Source organism: Seriola aureovittata, chromosome 19 (genome assembly GCF_021018895.1).
Source record: "Seriola aureovittata isolate HTS-2021-v1 ecotype China chromosome 19, ASM2101889v1, whole genome shotgun sequence".
Taxonomy (NCBI): domain Eukaryota; kingdom Metazoa; phylum Chordata; class Actinopteri; order Carangiformes; family Carangidae; genus Seriola; species Seriola aureovittata.
Window position 1 is genome coordinate 16060025 of NC_079382.1, and position 17583 is coordinate 16077607.

The following is a 17583-nucleotide window of genomic DNA, read 5'->3' on the forward strand; positions in this document are numbered from 1 at the left end:
GGAGACGGAGAAAGGACGAATCCTTACAGACCGGACAGAGAGTGACGAGAGTGAACGACAGACAGTTTGAGAACCAGTGGCAACAGACAGATAGAGAGACATACAGAGAAAGAGAGTGAGCGACAGCTAGAGAGAAAGCTGGGCAAGCGAGGAGGGAGAGAGGAGGGGAGAGGGGAAGTGGGGAAAGGGGGGGTGGGGGTGGGGGCACAGAGCGGGGCGTTTGTTTTGCGCGCTCCTCGGAGGAGGGTGAGGGAAGGGCAAAGGGGGGGGTGGAGGGGAAAGGGGGGGCGGGATAGTTACTCGAGAGCTGAAGGTCCTCCTGCGATCATCTTTAAGCCCCTCCAACCTACACTGGAGCTAGTGGAGATAAAGCATCGAATCACAGGCATCAGTGCATCTGTCCCGGCAACCACAACACTACAGACAGACAGACAAGACAGACAAGACAGACAAGACAGACGGACGTACGGTAGGACAAACAAACAGACAGACAAGCATCCACTGCAACAAGCAGCCCTAGCAGGAGAAGGGAGAGGAGCAGCGAAGAGAGAACTGAGATAGATAGAAAGAGAGAAAAGGAGAGATAAATAGAAAGAGTTGAGGGCTTTCAGGCGGCCTAATGCAACCTGCGGCAGCCATGCTGGAGGTCCTGGACAACGATGATGTCCAGCTGATCACATTTTGACTTATAGTATCAGGTTTTTCAACTTTTACATGGAACATTTCTAACTTTGCAAAGTTGTTGATCTTATTGTTTTATTCTCCTGCCTCTAGGTCTCGTTTGTTTATTTTTTATTATTTTGTGTCTGTGTGTTTATGTATTTATGTATGGCACGTCCTCTGTTGTATTTTTAATGGCTGCTGCAAGATCAGTTTCCCCTGAGGGAACAACAAAATGAAGTTACAATATTATTTTAGCTTGAGATAATGTTATCATGTTATCTTAGTATTTAATCAGCTAATCATCACTGTTAATTCCAAATATGACATTATTTTGATCCTACTTGTACATGGTTTGCTCATAGAACTATGATTAATTATCAAAGACACTCCTCTACCTTATGTTACAGCCATGGATGGATTATAAAATCTGGATACCAGACTCCAGGATGATGATTATTCATTTCAATCAAAGCTGCTCATCAAGCACATAATGCTGGTTTGCTTCTGTGTAGTTCGGCCCACTCCATGTCATGTCTCTTTCCCTCAACCTCATGTTTAAAAACATATCTCTTCTAGGTCATGCCATGATAAACATCAAACATCTCAATGGTTTAGAGGGTCCTAATATAAAAAATAATTATAACATTATAACACGTGTCTTTTCTTTCTATACTTTTTGGCCACAGGTGATATTTTTGTTGCAGTACTGCAGGTGGCTACTGGTATACCTTTAGCTACCTTTAGCTATTTCAAGTTACTTTCAACATTTATATTAGCTCGGTAGTGTATAGGACATCAAGCAGATGGACTGACAAAGTAAATATTGCAATCCATGTAATCACAATCATTTGTTTTAATTGCTCTTATCATAAGCTATGTAGCATCTAGCTGTTGTGATCGAGCTAGCAAAGCTAAAAGGTAGCTACTTTGTTTGTTTGACTCTTCCCAAGCTAATGTTACAAATCTTTCACACATTAGAGCAAAGACAATGAACAGAAAGACGACAGCTAAAGACAAGACCTGCAGTCTCATTTATGTTGATGTTATCTGTTTTTCTAGCTCAGCTGTTCTTTGCACAACCTATTTTCCAGTGGACGTCCATGACGGCGCCAGCTGTGGTTGCTAGGAGATTTGTGCCACAACTGCAGAGCCTTCATATATAGAGAGAGTGAGAGGTATGATTTAAAAAAAAAAAAAAAAAAAAAAGACAGAAAAAAGACAAAGGTGGGGATTAAGGGAGCTAAATACAGCTACAGCAAGACACAGATCAAACTTGCAGACATTGAAAAGCACATATGAAAACTAACGATCGACAGCTAGGACATTTTTGTACAAGGTGTACCTTGCTAAAAAAGAACTACAGAGGACATCTAAAATTAAAAAAAAAGACACAATTAACGCAGTACAATTACATCAGAATCTCACTATCTAGCTGGTCTCTTTAAACACACAGACAAACCACAACAATCACGAGTTTTCTACTTCCTAATCCAGTTTCAGATACTCTCTCCTTATAGTAATGTATCTTTAATCTCTCCTGCAGCTAGGATTAATGCAGTAAGTATACAGTCACCGTAAACTAAGAAAAAGCTAAAAACCTTGATGCAGTGTGGAGTGATGACACTAAGACTGACACGGGTGGAAAACGAGACCTCAGTATGGCAAAAAATAGCTCAGTAGAAAAGATCATACCATCAGAGAGCCATGGGGGGAGACAGTTTGCATATGGAGATGAACACAGTGGAAAAGGTACGGAGGGGGGATGGGGGGGGTGATAGGAAGTGAGGAGAATATGTGGAAGTGGAGTTCAGGAGCAGAATGGGGTGTTTTGGACATATAGAGGGGGTGGGGGGGATGCGAAAAAGCAGACTGTCAAACAAGCTCACACTCATTTCTAATCTACCCTCCGCTACAATCCCCCGTTACTGGTGAGAGACCAACCAAGTAAGACAAGAGAATGGGCTCATATGAGGGATGCAAATGTTAACACACACACACACACACACACACAAACACACACACACACACACACACACACACACACACACACACACATCATACATACAGACACAAGGAGAGCAGGTTTAACAGTTTGGAAAGTCCCGCAGTAAGCAAAAATAAATGAAGTAAAATAGAAATAAAGTGACTGGAAGTCGTTCTTGACATGTGTGCGTGAGTGTGTGTGTGTCTGAGGATTTGGGCCTGACAACCCTCCACTGGTCTTAATGGCACGTTGCAGTATGCTGGGAATGCAGACACACACACACACACACATACACACACAAAAATCTAAAAACACCAGCCTCCACGCCAGAAACACTAATCACTCTACCCGCCAACCCCATTGTCGCCGCGGAAACAGCCTGACGACGGGTTGTCATGGAGATCTGCCAGGAAGATCAATGGGCTGAGGAGTGGGGTGGCGGCGGTGGCGGTGTGTACGGACACAGAATAGTGAGCGTGGCCAGGTCAGCGAGGCACATGGCCCAGGGGCTGCGAGCCACCTGGGGGAAATCGATGGGGCCAATAACCGTCCGGCTGAGGAGACGCTCTAGGAAATGATGGGATGCAACCTCCGCAGTGCTGAGCTCAGCACAAAACAAAGGAGCTGTCAGACAAATTATGCAAAAAGAGGAAGATTTATCCGTCCACCGTGAGGATGAGAGGGCTGTGACAGGGCAGGGAGGCTCGTTTCAGCCGGCTTCAACTGCCTCGCGCCGCGGGACGGAGCGAGGAAAGGGAGAGGGGATGGCAGAGGACAAAATGCTGGCGTGATAGCGACAGAGTGGCAGAGGGCAGGACAAAACGCTACTGTGGCAATCTAGAGCTATGTCCTCTTCCCTCGGGATTGAAGGCAGGAGCCTGAGGAAGGTGGGGAGGGGGAGGCGACAGTGGGAAAGAGAAAGAGTGACACAGTGGGGAAGTGTGTGTCTTGGCAAAGGCCTCTGCTCTCTCCACTGACTGTGGTGCACTTGTGGCTTCTCTTGGGCTTCACAATTGCAGCCCAATGTCTCATCAGTTAACCCAACACCAAACACACAACTCGCACACACACATACACATACACACACACAAATCCATACCAGGTACATACACCCACATATGTTCACATCCTCTGCAGAAAAAACAATACATCACCAGCCACTGATACACAAATCACATCAAATGACCTGGTGGGTGATGGATGAGAGAATGAGTGCTGGTGGAGATCTCAGAGAGAGGCAATGGGGAGGAATGTTGCTGACCGCTAAACATGGTGATGCACAGGGCAACTTCTGAGGGGCAACGATGTCCAAATTCTTCCGACTTGTGATCGCGTCTCCCTTTGCTATTTCACCCACTGTGTTGCCATGTGTATCACCACACTGCTTCTAAACCTTGCTCTGAATGGCTCACGCAACAGACATCTCCCCCAGTAGGAATCCACTATATGGGAAAGTGTTATGGGTTTTTTTTGTTTGTTTGTTTGTTTATAGAACAAGACTAAGACCCCATTTATGCCTGGTATTAACATATGATCTGTATCTGGATAATAATATCAGACCAACGGCCTTTACATTCAGAGCTGATATTAATAAGCGTTCTTGTTATCTCAGTTTCTCCCATATTGTGATCAGATTTCACTATGTAAATTAGGTAGCAGGACATGGCGGACTGCGACATACTGAATTTGTATAATTTTCTGCCAGCCCTGCTTGAGATAGGAGTTCTGTGACCTTGCAATGTTCTTGGGTGCATTTTTTGTTTTGTTTTTGCTAATATGGTAAAACTGTACAGGTTGCATCTACACCTGGCTGAGATCTCAACACAATGTGAGCTAGACCACCGCCAAATGTGGTCTTGATGATAAGATAGCATTGCAATGTTGGCTGCATGCAATTGCACCTTGCATTACGATGGGTTTCATTATAATCCAGATAAGATATCCAGATACAGACTGCAGGTGTAAACTGGGTCTATGAGCCTACAATATTAACCCGCTATGATCTATTACACTGTGACATTTTCACTTTTCTGGATTTTTTTTTTTCCTCTTGTATCTCCCGCTACTGCTTAGCAAAGCCACCATATTCTGTGCATGTGGTAATTGTTGTTCTTGGACTATCAGCAAAGACAATAAGCTAAAGTAAGCTAACCTGCTCCAGTGCTACATGCTATAGCAGGGTGCTCTCTTCCTCAGCTGCCTCTCTGGCTGCTGGTTGTGTGTGTCGGTGTTTTGTCACTAGTGTGGTGAGGTGCTTTGTGGGATGCCAGTGGCCTGCATGCTAGTAGGTAAGAGGTTGGTAGAAGGTTAGCGGGTTTACCTGGTCCAAGGTAGAGTACCTTGACTTGAGCGTGATGACCTCATCCAGGTGAGCCCTGAATTCTCTCCGTGAGGCCTGAGGGAAGCCACAGGATAGTCACTCAGCTTCATGCCACACACATACTCACACATGTGCAGGCAACAAAGCATGCACACCCACCCTGATCAACACAACATATCAGTTAGTGGCAAAACACATTTGCACACAGTCTCCTCATTTTGCACGCAAATGCACTAAAAACACACTAAAGGCGCGCACGCACACACGCACACACACACGCACACATATTCCAGAACTAAGCCAGTACTAACCTGACATACACTCTGCAATCGGATCAAAGGAAATTTAAAAATAAAAAGATGTGGCAAACAAGTCACTAGAAAACACTAACCACCACCAACAGAACAGAACCAAAGATGGATGAAGAACAGAACCAGTTTGTGCATCTGACGACAGTTCCAGTAGAGCACTGCTACTGTGGACACATCTCTCAGTTAGTGTGTGTGCAAGTGGAAGCTGAGTGGAAGTTAATCCAAGTGAGTGCTTGACCCCTGGCCCTACAAAAGGCCTCTCTCTGGCTACATGTGACAAGCTGGGATAGGAGCAACAGATTACAAGTAATGGCACTACAGTAATCCAGTTAGTGACCTGTTTGGTAGTGAACTTTAAATCATACCGCTTGGAGCACAGTAACTGGATTACAATTGCTTTCAGTAAAGGAGGTGATGCTTGGATTTTTCCTGCCGTATTTTTGTCAATTATAATAAAGCAGGAATGAATTTCATTTATATCAGAACTTATGTGATTAATCTAACGACAGCACGACCAATGGCCAGATACTGAAAACAAAACCCCCTGAATCATATAGATTTGGTTGTCAAAATGAGCCAAAACATAATCTGAACTGCACATTTTACAGTTGAGAAATGCCAAAAACGTGACACTAACAGCAAATATACTAGAAAATTTGAAATAATACACCACAGTGGAAAAATATTCTTAAAGTTGAGATGACAAAAAATAAGACAAAAAATGTAAAAATTAAACCTTTAAAGTTTGAAAAAATCCAAACAATAATAAAATATATTGAACTATAGTGAACCAGGTAAGCCTGTATTATAAACATACATTTAATTTCTAAATTACTGATTGTATTTGGTGTTTCTGTGATGCATTTTCTTATTTACAGCTATTTATCTATGGCAACCTAATATTGGCTGGAAATATTGGCCCATCAGTGAGACACTCAACAGAGATTACAGGTAATGAGACTACAGTAATCCAATTTCCAGTGATTTGTTTATGAGCTAGTTTTGAACTGTAACTCATATGGCTAAGAAAATAGTAATTACATTACAATCACTTTGAGGAAAAGAGGTAATTGATTGGATTATTTTACTGGATTTTGCATTTAGAAAACAGTAAATAAGGCTCAATTATCTCTAAACCTAAGTGATGGAAATGAGATTAAACTGAACACAACCTCCCACCACCTTCTGAGATGGACATTATTTTTTAAATCTGCTACCAAACTCTTTTCCACGTTACTGGGCAATTACAGTTAATCAATGGATTTCAATATCACATTGGACAAGTGTCAGCACTATTCTATGCCCTTGCACTGAGGCCATGTCTTTATCACTCACAGATCAGAGTCATTGGGCCATGACCAGAGTAACAAGCACAGGAGTGCTGTAAGGGCTTACCGCACATACAGCACCTATTCTGTTTACAAGCTGCTGTGTGTGTGTGTGTGTATGTGTGTGTGTTTGTGTGTGTGTGTGTGTGTGTGTGAGAGAGAGAGAGGCCCCTTTAAAGGAACTGAGGTGTGTAAACAGAGGGAGAGAAATGCACTTTGTTTGTGCAAGCAATATCAATTTCATTCAAATACATAATTCAAGCATCTTTCAACTTCAGATCTGAGGTTGAAATGCAGTTGAGGAATATGCCAAGTGATGGAGGTGTGTTTATTTTGGAGGGTGTGTGAGTTCGGAAACAAGGCAAGGGTTAGATACAGAACTTGTACCAGGATGAGGGCAACGGGACGTTTAACTACAAGACAAAATCAGAGTAAAAACATAACAAGAACACATCCACACAAAAGGAGGAACAGGGGAGAAAAAAAAAAAAAAAACCCACAGAGAGACAGCAGGTGTGTATCAGGCAGGACAGCACACACAAGAGAGAAAGGATAGGAGGTTTAGTGAGGGGAAGCAATCATGCCAGGCAGGAAGTCAGAGGTGCGGTTGGAGAAGGGAGGGAGTAGAAACCGATGCCATGATGACGGCCGTAACGATGCATTAGAACACATGCAGGAGTACCTCAGCAATGCTTAGGGTGGATGAACAGGAGGGGAGCCGCGCCTGGTGCCACGAGAGAGAGAGAGAGAGAGAGAGAGAGACAGAGATAGAGAGAGAGACAGAGAGAGAGAGAGAGAGAGGAGGGGAGAAGAGAAGAGGGTTAACAGAGCCAAAGCCGGGTTGAGCAGAGGGGAGCAGGTGGGGCTTGGGGGGCGGGGGCCAGACAGAGGCACACAGAGACTGACGGGTGGAGCAGACAGTGCCCTCTGTCTTTCAGGATGGACATCAGGTCTCTGTGTGACTATCTTGGATGGGCTAAGGCAGCCAAGGGCATGACGGACAGGACAGGACAGGACAGGACACGACAGGACAGGACAGGTCAGGACAGGTCAGGACAGCAGGTAGGAGTTGCATGGGGGTTCACTCCCCATCAGAACAGTAGGAGAACAGGTTTCACAGGAAACATCACACATTTTGAACATCGTGTCAATTTCTCATCAGCTTAAACTGTGTGTGTGAGTGTTTATGTTCACCAGACCCGACAGCGAAAGACGATCCACACGTCCCCTGCTTAAACCTGCACATCGACGTTTTAAAAATCAGTCTGGCTCATAAAGAGAGGAGTATCTTCCTGTTAAATCCTGTCGCTGAGATCTGAATGACTGCCACTATACTGTACCATTCCTGTGTATGCACGTCATCTTAATCCAGGATGGGAGTACTCGGTGTAAGCACAAACGTGTCAGTGTAGGAGACATATGTACAGCGTGTACCATGCGCTCTTGGTTGCATAAAGTATAAACGATGAGAACACTGGAGCTAACTTATGCTTCAAGTCCTGATTTGATGTATCAATGAATCATTTTCTTACAACTATGCATTTTTGTTTTCTTTGTCTGAAGTCGCAACACATAACGCCACTGAAATCTCCGGCAATATCACAGACAGCCCGCGGTTTTCCACCGGTATATTTACCGCTATGCTAGGTCATACAATGACATAATCAACATCTTTCAATCGATTGTAACTGATAAAACATGCAAACCCCACCATACACAGTTCTATAAGTAAGAAATCAATGCAGGCACCAGTCGTTTATCCCTCCTTCCCATCATGTTGCACACAGAAGACATTGAACAAGGCGCACTGTAGAAACCGAAATCACACGGGAAATAAAATGAGCCAGGAAAATGCAACATAATTCATTTCTATCACCTATTACTGCCCTACCGGGGTCACCCATGATTGGACCATTTTCATTCATGCTGTGGTAAGGCACTTTTAATAACAATGCCTCCACCAAAAGGCACATGAAGACTTTTATTAACTCCACTAATGAGGCTGCACGGAGGTTATGTTCCTGCCTCTTGTTGCCCATAGATTTCCTGACATTTTGATGTGGTTAGATCAAATTTTAGAGGTGATCAGAATTTGGATTTCTCTTTTCTACCTACAGCCGTTATGCCGTTCACGTGCTATGTCCAAGACAGCTGCTGTACAGCATTGCATTCATGAGCTATAGCCAAAATTTCAAAAAAACAAAAACACCACGCAAACACAGCCCTCTATATTTGGCACAGGTTTTTTACTGTTCCCAAAGCCTTCCAGCTCAAAAAATGACATCACTGGGGAATCCATTAAGAAATATCACATCTATTCCCAACACAATAATGGCTGGCATTAAAAGCCAAGCTCACAATGAATTACTACTGAAGTTATAAGACGAATCCCGACCTTTCTTCATGAAACAGTAACATTTTAGCTGATATAATAAATTGACTTTTTAAAGGGGGAGTGTCAAGGAGATGAGCATCCCATCCCTCCTAATTGAAATGCTGTAGATTCACAGTAGTTGCTCTCATCAAGCTCACTGCTCAGATAATGGACACTGGCAGGAAACCACAGGCGGTCACAAACTGAAACTCAGGAGGAGAACTACACATGGTCCTCCTAACTACTGCGGCAGCACGGACACACTCTGCTGAGAGAAAGCTCGGTTCAATAACATTGAATGTACCTTTTTGTCCTCTTCACTTCCGTCACTTACTATTTGCCGCAGTGAGTTTTCTGATACTGCCAAAGGGGGGGGGGGGGGTCATAAATATTGTACAATGGGCAGCAGCTTTCTGTCAAAACAGCATGTGGGCCTATACTGTTGTTTTATAATGAAACTCCTCTTATGTGATGCAAAATGTATGGAAGAAATATATTCCCGTAAGTCCACATCTGCCTCACCAATGTTGGCGTCATGTAACGTCCAGGCCAGCAGCAGCCATAGCGTCTGTTCATTAGGAAAACTTAAAGAACGCCAATGGAAATGTAACTTTATTTGGAAAAGTTTTCTGCTTGTTATATGTCGTTTTCCAAATCTATAGGCAATGAGAGCAAAGTTAGCGTGACCCATTCAGAGTATTAATAATATTTTTACTTACTGCAAATAAAAGTAACAATAACACAATTAAAAAACAACAATTACAGTACAAGTCCTGTATTCAAAATGTTACTTAAGGCAAAGCAACAAAATATTAACAGTATTTTAATGTTGCAGAGGTGGAGGTGATCTCACACTTAAACTTACAGCTGAGTACAAGAACCTCAGAATTGAACAAACTGAGAAAATGTGCTTTACCTCTATCAGACAAAAGATTATGATTAGTAGACAAGAATTTTCCTTAAACTGGGAAAGGAACAATGTTGCATTCCTTTTACCTATTGACATATAAAACAATTATGTAAGATAGAAACGGTAGGTTATTGGATTACACTTTCCTTGTATCTAAACTGAATTACAGAATCAGTTTGATCGACGTAAATATCCTCTGAATAATATCACAGACCGTCACTGTGCAGGCTTCTGATGAGTCGCTGTCTTCGCTTGTCAAATTAAATGTGAGTGCTGTCAGTGCTTTCGACTTATTCGACCCCCCCCCCCCACCGGAATAAATAAAGGTGAGGAAGAATCCACGGTGTAAAAGCCAAACAACCACAGCTGACTGGGAGCATGTGCTGCGTGCTCCATCGTCCAGCTCCAGTCATCCATCACCACCCTCCCATGGCCGTCTCCACGTCTACATGTATTAGAAATTAATGAGCTATTGAGTGAGTTGCTGGCGTGGCGGAGAGTGAGAGCCAACACAGCTGATTTGACAGGCCCGTGTTATGCGGCTCACCAGTCTCCCCCGCTTCTCATCACATGGTGATTGAGCACGCTCAGTACAGCTGGTCAGACGGTCTCGTCCATTCCTCTTACTGCCCCTCATTTCCTGTCTGTCCTCTCCCTCCTCCCTCCCTCTCCCTTGTCTGACTGTTTGTCTCTCTCTTTCTGTCTCTCTGCTGTTTCAAAGCTCTCTTGTACTCTTTCCATTCTCTCTCCATTGCCCTCAAGGCAAACTCTCAGAGTCAGTGGGCGTGAGTAAGTCAAGACAAATATAATATCGCACACAAAACACGCAAACTTCACACATACAGATGCATGTCCCACTGCATGTGTGATGAAGTAAGCGCATATTTAAACACGCTTTGTCACTCATGTATTAAGACTTGTAGATACCTAAAAGTCTGTATAACAAAAATAAAAATTCCCATCCAGGGCACACGCTCTGTGCACACATGAACAAGCACACTGGACTCAGCGGAAGTGATTTTGACTTAAAGCCTAAAGCAATTTGACCCAAATGGTCTATGGACACTGCGAGCCAAATAAAAGAAGGGGGGGGGGGGCTCAATACATGTACATTAATCAGAGACAAGAGCACTTTCCTTCTGGCCGGAGCTACTTTCATCTGGTCTCTGCAACAATATATCACACATATTATAATACATCCTTTTTTCTATATGACTCACGTCCCCCCCCCACCCCCCACACCTGACATTTAACAGGCTAGAATCATTATTCTTCACAGCTAAATTAATATCACACTGTCTCTTCCATATAGTTATTGAAAGCTGTTGTCTCTCTTCTTAACAGAGAGGAGGGTAAATGCTTCAGCGTTGACATGCATGTTTCAATTTCCCCTCAGGCCATGCAAAGATTGGACTAAGCAGATTTTAGAGAGGGTAGTGCTCTGCCAAAAAAAAAAAAAAAAAAAAAAAAAAAAAACCCTTATGAAATCATTCTGTGTTGAATCTTTAAAGTCTTATTCTCCTCAAAGAAGTAAAAGAAAAATCTGTCAGTGCAATACGAATATTTTAGTGTCTCCAATGCCAGAAAACTTGCCTCATGTATCAGTTTCATGCTCTCCTTCATTCTAAAGCAGCAACCTGTGAAGTTTTGTCTAATTTCACACATAGACACTTACTGGGCTTAAAAGACAATTTGCAGAGACTACAGGAAGTCATCGCATCCAAGGAACAGTCTGGTACATGATCCTTATTTGTCCCAATTCAATCAACAAGTTATAACAGGTTAATTTGTGAGATTTAGAGTAGGTGGATTTTTTTACCATTGCATAGAGTCAGGTTAGCTATTTCCCCTTCTTTCCAGTCTTTGTGCTAAGATAAGCTAACTACTACTGAATGCATCCTTATTCTTTTTTAGGTTTCTGGTGAATGATGACCAGATTTCATTTCGGATTTAAACTGGATTTTCCTGTCTTGACATAAACTATATCAGTGTTTTACTGTCTCTGTGAAATAGCAGGAATTAACAACTCATACATAAAAAGGCACAAAAAGGCATTAACTGGCCTGCACGGATCTATTTTCCCCACGCTGTGGGAACCTGTGTGTAACGTAGCATCGATAAAGCTGCAAATCTATGGCTGTACCTGACATTTAGCTATCGGTAGAGTCATTCTCCACAGCTACATCAATACCCTGCTGCTTCTCCTTGTCAGCTGTTTAAAGCCGTCATGGATTTCGAAGGTGCTGCTTCCACACTTCTTCATCCATACTGCCCTATTTCCATTTACAGTAGTGCTCCAGCTAAGCTGCTATGTTGGTGACCGGAGGGAAGCGCAGGATAACTCCAGGGACAAGGAATAACAGCACAGGCATCGGGATCAAGGGGTTTCTTATTCTGCTCTTGCATAACTTTTAAGGAGCTCTGGATGAAAGAAGCAGCTAAATGAAGAGGGTTAATGTGGATGGAGTGGCTTCTGTTTCTGAGAAAGTGACTGGCTGATTGCATGACTTAAACATTAAGGGAGCGTGTGGAGTCCTGTGAGATCGCTACAGTGTCTCGCTTGCTCACGCTCATCCTCTTTCCTTTGTCTTTTTTATGTAACCATGTCCACCACCTCCTAACACCACAGCCACAATATGAGGTGCGTGAGCCCCTTCATCATCTTCCCCTTCTTCCTCCACTTCCTCATCTCGCAGCCCACCCCTGCTAGTCAGCAGTCCCATCGCGACATTACTCACCCTCCTTACCCCCTAAACTCATCCATGGCCTGACAGCACACCTCCTTCAGGCATCATCAGCAGCAGCACACACATGCACAAATATGTATGCAAGAGCACAAATTGTGTTTACAAAACACACACTGCACTCGCAATACATCCACCCCCATGTCCACTCAGCTAATAATACAAAATCCTTCACTTATTAAAAAGGCACACAAATGACTTTTGCACACACACACACACACACACACACACACACACACACACGCACGCACATTCACACACACACATACACACACACATACACACACACGCAGCCCTCTACACTCAAAAACCTGTAAACATTCTCTGAGAAATGCAGGAGGAAAGACATTACTTACCATCTTCTGCCTGGAGTCGGAACAGAATGAGCTCCCCGGCACATGCACACAAGAACACACACGCACACACACAGACAGTCACACACACACTTTTACACACTCACTAACTGGAAGAGGGTGAGTGAGGAAGGGTGAGCAAGACAGTAAGAGAGAGAGAGAGAGAGAGAAGAAGGGAAGGCTGGAGTGAGAAGGACGCACAAGAGAGCGAAAGAGCAGCGAGGAGATGCAAAAGTCAAAGAGACAATAAGGAGGAGGAGACGAAGAGGAGGAGGAGGAGGAGGAGGGTATATAGTTGCACATACGGTGCCGTGTGCTGCGCTAGATCATACACGCATGACTGAAGGTCTGTGTGCGCGCATGTCTGTGCGAGAGTGTGTGTGTGCATTTCCCATGAGCGTTTTTGTTGAGGAGAGAGAGACGGATGTGACTCTTTCACCCTCTCAGCCCTCGCTCTTTCTCACCTCTCGCTCTGCATCTTTCTCCGTTTCTGTCGTTTTCATACTCATTTAAGATGATTGAGTCGGGGGGGGGGGGGGTTGGGGGTTGGGGGTGAGGCTGATGTGAGGTGAGCTATACTGGACTTGCCCTCGGGGATGGACAGATGAATACAGATGGACGAGTAAAACACACAGAGAGACACGGGCCTAGCGAGCCAAACTGTCCTCTGTTCCTTCTTTCTTCGTTTTCACTTATATCCATCCTCCCTTCCCCACCTCCCACTCCCTTTCAGTCCCATGTCCTCTCTAAGTCATTAGTTCTCTGTCCCTCTCTCTCTCTCTTTCTCTCCCTCCCACTCTCTGTTCCTTCTCTCCTCTCTCTCACTCCTTGCCTTTCCTTCTCACTCACTCCATCATAAATCCTCCACACCTCCAGCAGGCCAGGAGACGAAGAGTCACTTTTATGAGCTTTACTGCACCGGAGGAGGACAATAACACATATCTAGTGGCACTCGCACACCGACAGACACACGAGCGGTCAATAGTGTCAGCTAAAAGCGAGCTTGAAAAATTTCAGCAGATCACAAAGGCATATAACAAGTCCTATCTATCGTTTCCACAGAGGAATAAACCTTTAAGGAATGATGACACGAGCTGTAAAACAGTGCTGGAGCATCACACTGCGCCAGGCCTCCGTGTCCTCAACTAAGCTGGACAACAAAAACATTCAGTCACATGCTCAGTCAATGCAGCACTGTACACATGCACGTAAATACAGTCAAATGCCACGGAAATACAGGAGAAAAGAAAAACCCTGCGGCATCCACGAGCAACCACGTTAGCCTCCATCCGTTAAAACAGGTGACAAATTAAAGGGAAAGACTTAGTAGGGTGCTGGTCCACTGTGAGTCTTCACATCAGCTGTGGTGCTTCAGTATCCACTGATGGATAAACACCATTCTACTGAAAGATATTCCCCCATGGTGGTGGTGTTTCAATGATGGAGGCAGAGAACGCTGTTTAACGCATCGCTCCAAACCTCCCATCGTTTTTTAAACTAATGTGACTGTGTTGACCGTAATTCACATTATTTTCATCTCAATCAAACTTTGTGGATTTGTGAATGGGGTGGGTGGGTGGGGGTGTTCACCACCCTATCTGCAAAGATGTAGGTTTGGTTTCACCAGTCTGAAAATATCTGAATGCTGTTTCCTGCATTGATCTAGCAAATGAACACGTGAGCATGATTAAACTGGTTATGGAGCTTTCCAAACTAATACATAACAACTATTAGAAGTGCTAGTTCTAATAATGCTATGCTTCATTGCTGTATTATTAATACACCATTAAAAAATGTTTAGGTCAATGGAGACTCATACGTTATGATTGTATCTTCACTGCAAACAGCACCAGATCCTTTACTGCCTCATCTCTGAATGACCTTCAGTTCTAGCACCCCCCCCCCAGCCCTACATCTTTGCCTGCAGTCTTCAGGTTCAAACATCCACCAGTTGGAGAGCAGGGCAGTAGCCTGTGTTTAACCTGAGAGGTGAAATAAAGGGCAAAGAAAATCCGCAAAGCACTTGCCCCTGCTCGTAAAGATTAGCTGCTGCGAGCGCAGGGGTAACTGACAGCAAGCTCGATGAGCATATTTACATTTGTTATCTGCTCCCGTCTTCTCTCATGTGACTTATGTGGCGGTGGAGGTTTTCAAGGTCACATCTCGCATAAGCTGAGGTTGTGTTCTTCTCTACATGGCCTGCTCGCTCAGAAGAAGACTGTAGGACTATCTCATGGAGCTGCCTGGAGGAGGTAATGGCAAACTTCAAAGATCTGTTAATGTGTAGTATGTAACAGCTCTCTTCTCCCTCCTGTCATGATTTTTTCATGATATTATATCCTATCTATTCATGGGGACTGACAGAAGTTATGTTAGTGTTCGTATGTGTGATTGTTTAAGGATTTTTATTCTGAAAATACAACAATAACATGACTGAATAACAACAACGACAAAAGCATTCAGTGACCCCTCCTCCTGCCGTGGATCGAAGCAGTTGCATCCATTATTCTTCTCCACTTATTTATTCATTTGTTTTTCATTTAATTTGTCACCCATATGCACATAATTATCACTATTACAAATATTAATAATATGTGTTCTCATATATGCAAAGTATTTACATTCAAAAATGTGCCAGACTGGTGAAGTGCAACTGGACTTCTTATATGTGATTTCCCCAAAAAATAGACACACACACGCACGCACGCGCATGCACACACACACACACACACACACACACACACACACAAACACACACACGCTTCCAAATCCCCAGCAGACGTCCTTGACGGCGCAGCCTAACAGAGCCATGCACCCAGCGGACATTAGCACTGCCACTCCAGCAGAACACAGCCTGCTTCATCCTCACAGCTCAAAAACAGGGCCAAAGGAACAGAAGGTTACACACACACACACACACACACACACACCACACACACACACATGCACATAAACCCACACACGCACACACTCACTTTCTACTACACATTGATATCTATGGACAGTGTGGAGTCATGTCTCCTGTACGGGCAGCCGATGATTGATCCGTCACACCACAGCCGGCTGATCTGACATTGGAGCGGCGCTTACGCATACAAGCCAGGGCGTCTCATTCATCTCCCTCTGTCTGATCACTTCACTCTTCTCAATGATCCTCTGTCACTATTCATTTGGAAGTGATGACTCTCTGATCGGTGTACAGATCAGGCCTAGGCCAAATGCCATGGACATTTTTTTTTTCATGCTTGGTTCACACACCATGAATGTCACAGTTGTTTTGACTCATGTCAAAATCCTGCCAGGGTCAGACTGTTCAACAGCCAAACTTGTTCTCGTCCTGCTTCTTTTAACTGAGCATGTGAGGATTTCATGCTTTTCTCTGGTTAGTATGACTGTCAATTAAATATCTGGTCACCCAGGGTTCTGGGAACTTGTGTCTGGCAATTTTCATTATTTCAAGACATTTTATAGACTGAAGAATGGATAATAAAAACAATTAAATGATCATTATTATTAATAATTTAAAAAAAGTAAGATTGATGATCACAAGAACTAAAATAATAACACTAGTAAACAACAGTGTCATTCTTTACTAGAAATCCCAACTCCCAACTAAAAATCCTGTTGCTTATTGTGCAGTAGGACGTCTCACAGGTGTGGTGCACATGTCTGTACATTTATGTATGAGCCTGACAGTTTGCACACATGTGCACATCAACACGGTGTTGTTTCAGCTTGTGGCAGTGACCACAGAGTCAACACGTTCACGCTGAGGGTCATGCACGTGGTGTGGGCTGAATGATTCTGCTGCACTGAGACTCAGTTCCCTCATCTCAGTGGAGAAGGAGGAGTTCATTTCCATAAACCTTGGCTGCACAGCCATACATCAAGCCATTAATCAAAAAAAAAATAAATGCTATAGGATCAGTGCAAAGTGAGGCGGTGTCCTCTGGGTGCACAGCCAGCACCTGAAAAAGTTTGAGCAGAAGCACCATGAGAGAGAGCGAGAGCGATGAATACTTTAATCAAAATAAATGCCAATATCAGTCAAGTTGACGGGATGTTTGGAACAGTATACAACACACAGAGCATAAATAATGTGAGCACTTGCAGACGCATCAAGGTGAAAACTCTGATAGAGAGGGGAGAGATGAAAGGGCAGCAGACCGGCTTCAGGAACATCATCATTTCATGGATTGAAATCAACATTAAAAATGAGGTAACATTTTATTTAGAGTCTAATATTGACTGATTACTAACTGACTAAAGGAACAAACTTAACAAGTGTCTCTGAATACTTTTTATGAATAAAACAAATACTGATAAAAAAAACAAAACAAACAAATACAGCAACACTTTACTCTGTGGCCGGATTAACCTGATTAACCTGATTAACCAGATTAACCGTTACATGTGATCTGTGGGCCACTTCTGAGCCCCCGAGTTGCCCAACTTAGTTTAGTAAGAATCTCTGCACCATGAAATCATAACATCAACTAGAATATAATATAAACTGGTATTAATACTTGATTTTGACACATGGCCCCTCTACAAGACAGAGCCTCAAGATCAAGTATAAATACAGGAGGTGCCATC

At 43.6% G+C, this 17583-nt stretch overlaps 1 protein-coding gene across 3 annotated transcripts in view; it reads right to left on the reverse strand.

Moving 5' to 3' along the window:
- The window catches only part of gphnb (gephyrin b), a 91435-nt gene that overhangs the window by 18899 nt on the left and 54953 nt on the right, over window positions 1-17583 (reverse strand). For 2 of the 3 annotated variants that reach the window (XM_056405661.1, XM_056405662.1), the window contains exons 9-11: window positions 7289-7330; window positions 4968-5042; window positions 301-357 (exon numbers count right to left, since the gene is read on the reverse strand). The exons of the other annotated variant lie outside the window; for it this stretch is intronic. In XM_056405661.1, the coding sequence (XP_056261636.1) occupies window positions 301-357; window positions 4968-5042; window positions 7289-7330 (174 nt within the window). The remainder of the gene's footprint in view (window positions 1-300; window positions 358-4967; window positions 5043-7288; window positions 7331-17583) is intronic. 3 annotated transcript variants of the gene reach the window in all.